Here is a 6,940-nt window from a genome sequence, read left to right on the forward strand (position 1 = left end):
CTCCCCACTTCCAAGAGGGGGAGCTTCATGAGCAGTGAAGCAGGTCTGCAGGTATCTCTCTTTCTCTCCCCCTCGCTATCTCCCAATGCCTCCTCATTTTCTCTGTCCTGGCAAATAAAATAGAAAAGAGAGAGAAAGAGAAAGAAGGCAGAAATGGCCACCAGGTGCCAGCACAGAATGCCAGCGATAATCCAGTGGCAAATAAAATAAAATAAAATAAAATAAAAATAACATAGGAGGAGCTTCAGGGGAGGTGAAGGGGTGCTATGTCATCATTATCTCTTCCCTCTCTGTCTGTCTTCCTCGATGTTTCTACCTATGATTGAAAAGGAACAGAAAAGGCACGATGATAAAGTTCACTTGGACAGTGCACTGTCTTACCATGTATACAACCCAGGTTCAAGACTTTTCAAACATTCAGCAAAAAAAAAAATCCATCAGGCGTGGTGGAATTATGTAACAGAACTACACAGCCCTGCAAAAACTCATCAGGGGAACAAACAAAAACTCAATTTCTACAAATTAGCCTAGACTTGATCTCCTAAAGGAACTAGATTTTTAAAAAGAAATATCTAGTTCTGGTGGGCCCTTCCTTGAGAAGTATGAATGAAGTTGTCATTCCTCCTTTCAACAGCGCTTACTGAGGCAGAGAAGGGCAGTTGGGAAGAGAGGCAGAAAGCTCCCAGGCTGGATCCCAGGTGATAAAACCAAGAAGGTGGGCATACACATGCAACCTAGAGAAGCTTAAAAAAAAAAGGGGGGGTGGTCTTAATAAAGATGGCAGCTGAAAGGACATGGCTTTCAGCTCTGTATCTTCCCCCAGAGATAACCTGCAAAGATAAGCAAACACACACTACCAGCAGCCCAACCATGGCCACGTGTGAGCAGCTGTGGAAAAAGCCTCCTCAAGAACACTTGATGGCCTGCCTCAATTATTCTGGCCCTTTAGAAAATCCACTTTCCTGGGAGGCAAGGCTATTTTTCTTTTCAAGATTTGTCTGAAAGATACTTTATTCCAACCTGGGGGGAAAAATAATAAAACGGATAAAGGCCTGACCACCTAGAGGGTGCTAAACTGGAGATTAAAAAGTCACAAAAGAATTAAATGAAAGGATAAAGGCCTGACCACCTAGAGGGTGCTAAACTGGAGATTAAAAAGTCACAAAAGAATTAAATGAAAGGAATGAAAACAGCCTCCGTGGCCACAGAGCGGAGTCCCTGCACCCCCAACTGCTGGTTCCGGGCTTCCAAGGGCACCTCAATCACCTGGGTGAAAACCAGCACACCAGTGCCTGCGGTGAAACCTCCTTTGGAAAAAGAACATCAGCACTGGAGGAGGATGTGTGCACAGATTACAAATCGAGTAGGAAGACAAATGAAGTGAGGAATAAGAACCCTGAGCAAAAGTGTCAAATGCCCCAGGTCCTAATAGTCACAAAGAAAACACTGATGGGGTGGCAAAGTCCTCACCCTTGTTTCTGCTGTAGACGGTGTGGGCCACTTTGGAGGTGCACCTGCTCCGCCATGCACTCAGTGCCAGCAGGCAGCACTAGCAAGCCCCTGCTCAGGAGCATGACCCAGCTCTGCCTCTAGGGGGCAGCACTGGGCACACCTGAGAGAGAGAACCCAGCTGCGGGCTGTCTCCACATCTCCAGTCTGTGGCAGCTTCCTCACCTGAAAGCTTTCGGTACCTAAACTACAGAAGCATTCTAGAAAGGCCCTTTTCTGTCTCAGGAGAAGTAACTTGCTGTGTTTGTAGGACATAGCTCGCCCAAGCTGAAACATGTTTCCTATGCTTACAACAAACACTGAGCCATTGAGCTATTCCTCTCTCAGAGCTTAACCAATTCCTGCCCATATTTTGAGAAGCTGAAGAATGAAGAGAAAGCTTGAGCAGTGAGAACCATTCTGTCTGTTGCAATGATCTGTTCCGTGTCTAATCCTGATGGCAACACACAGAACCCAATGAGTAGTTAAAAATATTTGAAGTTGTCCTAAGAGACAGTATAATGGCTATGCAAAAGATTTTCATGCCTGAGGCTCCAAGGTCCCAGGATCAATCCCCAGCACTACCAAAATGCAGGGAGAGCTTAGCAGTGCTCTGGCTAAAATATACACATATGGTGTTGTGTTAGAAAAGCAGGTCAACTTTCGAATAATGTACTTGGGACATAATTCGCATACAGCTGATGGCAGTCTGACAAGGGAGCATAGCGTGGATTTAAGCAAACCCGCAAGGGATTGTGGGTTTGTCGGAGGAAGTGATTTAATTCCGCTTCTGCTGGAAACAGCTCTCTGTTTTGCTTCCTCTCAGTTCCTGCTAGCTGCTCCTGAGTGCTCTCCTTCTCCCTAGAACCGCGCCCCCCCCCCCCCCCCCCCGTGCTACTCCCCCTGGACTTGAACATGTGTAGCTGAGCACTGGTAACTAACTTAAAATACTCATGTCTTGGGGGCTGGGTGGTGGTACACCCAGTTAAGCGCACATGGTATGAAGCTCAAGGATCCGGGTTCAAGCCCTAACTCCCCACCTGCAGGGGGAATGCTTCCCAAGCTGCAAAGCAGGTCTTCAGGTATGTATCTTTACCTCTCCCTTGCTTTCTTTTTAAAATATTTTATTAGTGATTTAATTCTTCTTCTTTAATTCTTATTAGTGATTTAATGTTGATTTACAAAATTGCATGTCAACAGGGGTATAATTCCACACCGTTCCCACCACCTCTCTCTCCCTCTATTGTAAATTATAGCAGTTTTCCTAAGTTTGCAGTTATGGGTTAACTATTATTTCTACAACTGTCTGTCTACATTTGTATGTAATTGCCAACCCCTCCACCCCATGTTCTCTTCTTTTCCAAGCTACACATAACCTTATTACTACATCCAAGTCCCTCTCTCTTTCCCAGTCCAGATGGAGCTGGAGTTCAAGGTGCTCTTATCCTCTTCTTCCTATCACTTCTCCTCCATTGGAAGTATGGATCAAAAATATTTGGGGGGTGCAGAAGGGAGGAGTTCCAGCTTCTGTAATTGCTTCTCCGCTGGACATAGGCATTGGCAAGTCAATTCATACTCTCTCTTTCTCCTTCTCAATCTCCCTCTCAAATTATCCTGTCTCATTCAATAAAAATGGAAAAAATGTCCACCAGGAGCAGTGGATTTGTAGTGCTGGCACCAAAAAAAAAAAAAAAAAAAAAAAAAAAGACCCATGGCTCTGCTCTCTGGCCATCATGACTAGCTGATCTTTGGCCCACTTCCTATTTGTACCTAAATAACTCGCAGTGGAATAAACCTCCTGTTTGTTTTAGACCCCCACTAAAGCCACGTGAAAGTTTTTATTTTTTAATTACTATAGAGCTTGGTGGTGGTACACCCATTAGAATACACAAATCACCATGTGTGAGGACCCAGGTTCAAATCCCCAGCCCCCGCCTGCAGAAGGGAAGCTTCAACAGCTGTGGAGCAGTGCTGCAGGTTTCCCTCTCCCTCTGTTTTCCCCGCCTCTATCAAAAAAGAAAAAGACCACCAGAAATACTGAAGTTGTACAGGTTACAATCCCTAGCAACAAGGTGGCAAAAAGGGAAAACACACACAAACACACACACACACACACACACACACACACACATATTAATTTGAAGTAAGGGATCAAGGGATCGCTCATCCCAGTAGAAAGTAAAGCCCTGCTGGACAGGTTGTCTGTTTAGGCCCCCTACACTACATGGAAACACTATGGACTGCACTGGGGGAGTTCCCCAGATGACAAAGAGGTGCTGTGGCTTCTTTTCTCTTCATCTCTCCTTTCTCTCAAAATGGAAGAAAGAAAAAGAAAGCTGAGTCCAAGAGGTCATGCCCTGAGTTCATTCCTCAAAGCCACGTTAAAAAAAAAAAAAAAGCAAGGCCCAGGCAATGGTGCACCCAGTCAAGCACACATTAACCTGTGCAAGGACCCAGGTTTGAGCCCCTGCTCTCCCCTACAGTGGAGAAGATTCATGAGCAGCAAAGTCTGCAGGTGTCTTTCTCTCTCCCTGTCTCCCTCACCCCTCTCAGTTTCTCTTTGCCCTATCAAATATAAAACACTCAGTGGAAAGAAAGGGGGAAAATGGCTGCCTGGGGTGGTGGATTTGTAGTGCCTGCACTGAACTCCAGAAATAAATGTGGCAATAAAAAATAAATAAAAAGGTGGGGGCAGGCGGTGGTGCACCTGGTTAAGCACACATTACAGTGCACAAGGACCCAGGTTCAATCCCACAAGTGGTGAAGCAGGTCTGCAGGTGTCTCTCTGACTCTTTCCTTCACTATCATCCCTCTCCTCTCCATTTCTATCTAGTAGTAAATAAAAACAAATTTAAAATAAGTAAATGAATTGAACTTTCAAACTTATTTGAAAATTCCACCACTACTTAGGTGGCAGCTTACCTGGTAAGAAGGTACATGTCGCCATATTCAAGGACAGGGATCAAGCCCAGCCACCACCTACAGGGAAAAAGCTTCACAAGCAGTGGGAAGAAGTTTCTCTCTCTCTGTCTTTCTCCTTCTCTTTTGCTTTTCACTTCCTCTCTATCTCCACCGCTCACCCTCTTATTAAAAAAAAAAAAAAGGCTGTCAAAAATAGTAGAATCATCATGGAGGTACTGAACCCCAATGATAACCCTGGTGGCAAGGTAAATTAATAAAACGGTTTTTAAATCTTTGAAAACAGGGAATTCAAACTACGCATTTATGGGTAGGTCTGCTGAATGAGTCTCGAGTGAGGAAGGGGCTTCTGAAGGTCTTCCAGAACCTTCTAAACTCCAGGAGGCAAGAAGTCAAGGGGCTGGCAGAAACCCGTGACTCCTGGCTGTCCACACACCAGAGACCTCCAAATTCCCCTTCTGAGAATTCCTGACTTCTGAGAAGCACTGTTGTCCAGCTTTGAGCTACTGCAGATGTTAGATTTAAGATCATGCTTTCCCCCCAGCTCTTGTTCCACCGGAAACCTCTGTTTTAGGAAGCAACTGGCTATCTTTTCTCTTCAATAAAAGCCCAGGCTTCAAAAAGATAATGGAAATGAACCAAAATAGTCACATCACTCTCTCTACTTATAAATATTTCATAAATAGTCCCCAAGCTAGAGAGTGATGCTCCCCGTGGAAAGCAACCTCTGTCCTGAGCCTCTGCAGAAACTGAACTGGGCCCACGCCTACCTGTCCCCACACCTCCACCCTCCCCTGAGCAGCACCTGCTATACCCACCTTTGGGGACACAGCAGAGCCCTGAGATCCCTCCAAACAGAAGAGTGCAATCCCTGCTCTCCAGGACAGAATCCAGAAAACAAGAATTGCAGGCAACTTCCTGCACACCACGGAAAATGACCCAGAAGGCCAAACAGCGACTAAACTTTCAGGCAGTAAAATAGGAGGCAAGAGAGAAAGATGAAGATTTCTAACAGGCACAGGAAACAGCGAAAACCTGCAGCATGAGCTGAAAAATGTTTAAGACAAGGGGTGTGTGTGTGTGTGTGTGTGTGTGGTGTGTGTGTGTGTGTGTGTGTGTGTGTGTGTGTGTCCCCCAGAGGCCAAAGACTACTGTCAGGGGCAAGAAAAAAAAAATGATGCAGAAAAGAATACCGCGATGGAAAAAGAAGAGGAAGAAGACGTGGATTTTCACTATTTAGGAAACCCTGGGAGAAATGCACCCGATGGAGCACAGAAGCAACAGTCTGAGGTGCTTCTCCGCCTCTGGAGGCAGCCAGGAGAGGGTTCAGATCCCCCGAGGAGGGAGCCTGGAGTGGGGTGCACAGCAGCGGGGTCCTGGGCAGCCGGACACCCCCCTCCCGGGGCGGCCCGGGACTCACACAGGCCGTTCACGTCCAGCATGTTGGAGATGCCGCGGTCACTCATGTCCACTTCCGGCTGGTTCTTCTCCCGGCTCTCCTCCACCAACTTCTTCAGCGACTTGGACATGATCTACTCGCACAAGCACAGGGCGCCGGAGCAGCAGTCAGCGGGCTCCCGGACTCACAGACAGGGTGGGGGGTGGGGCTTCCTGGGGGTCCCTCCCGGGGCGTGGACACTTGTCCGTCTGCAGGCCGGGGGTTGAGGCGCGCAGGGGGAGGGTCGGGACAGCCCTCCGGACACGCCCACGGTCACCAGGCCCCGGGCCAGGCCGCCCTCACTCACCACAGCCGGCAGCACCTGTAGCGCGTTGGGCGGGGACCTCGGACTCCACGGGCTCCACGGGCTCCAGCCGGAACACGCCCTGTCCCGCCGCCCCGCGCAGGCGCACCTCAGCTGTCAGCCACCCCCGCGCCCCGCCCGCGCCCCGCCCGCGCCCCGCCCGCGCCAGACTCTTCCCTAATTAGGAAAATGGTTCTCGAACGTGGCTCGGGGCTCAGCTCCGCCTCTGAGGGAATGTGTGCCCCGCGGCTCGCCAATCACGTTCACGTTTCAGCTATGAGACTCCGCCCCATCCCGAGGTTAGCTCAGCCTCTCTGGAATTTAGGACTCTTATTGGACAAAAATTGGAGCATGCGTGCTTGCATAGGAAGATTAGCGCAGGCGTTGTTCAAGAGCAGAGGCACAGAGTAGTGTGGGCGGAAGTCGGGAAGATGCAAGGAGTTTTTTGCAAGAGGGAAAAAGTCTAATGTTGAAGTTAGGTACTGGGAAAACTAGAAGTCAGTTGCCTCTAAGTTTCTGTAACTGTGCTTCCAGTTATCACTACTTGCAAGGCTAAGTCCTTCTCTAGGATTGTTCCACGCTTTAGAATGAGCTTCTCAAACAAGCAGCCCGAAATCTAGCTGGGCCATGTTTCTACTAGATCAAATAAATATTAATAGATACACTCAGACTTCCCCACCCCCAATTTACGCCATATTTTTTTTATGAAATGATGACTTTATTATGCAATTTTATTGTGACATTAAAAATTACTGAATGCTTCGCCTTCATTTCCTTTATAATTTTTATTT

General features: G+C 47.7%; 1 protein-coding gene across 2 annotated transcripts in view; it reads right to left on the reverse strand.

The window, feature by feature from the left end:
- The window catches only part of RSU1 (Ras suppressor protein 1), a 148,435-nt gene extending 142,124 nt beyond the window's left edge, over window positions 1-6,311 (reverse strand). The window contains exons 1-2 of one of the 2 annotated variants that reach the window (XM_060192231.1): window positions 6,153-6,311; window positions 5,828-5,939 (exon numbers count right to left, since the gene is read on the reverse strand). In XM_060192231.1, the coding sequence (XP_060048214.1) occupies window positions 5,828-5,936 (109 nt within the window). In that variant the 5' untranslated portion in view covers window positions 5,937-5,939; window positions 6,153-6,311. The remainder of the gene's footprint in view (window positions 1-5,827; window positions 5,940-6,152) is intronic. The other variant, XM_007526187.3, reaches the window with a different exon arrangement.
- Window positions 6,312-6,940: the final 629 nt, after the last annotated feature.

This window comes from Erinaceus europaeus, chromosome 6 (assembly GCF_950295315.1).
Source record: "Erinaceus europaeus chromosome 6, mEriEur2.1, whole genome shotgun sequence".
Lineage (NCBI taxonomy): Eukaryota > Metazoa > Chordata > Mammalia > Eulipotyphla > Erinaceidae > Erinaceus > Erinaceus europaeus.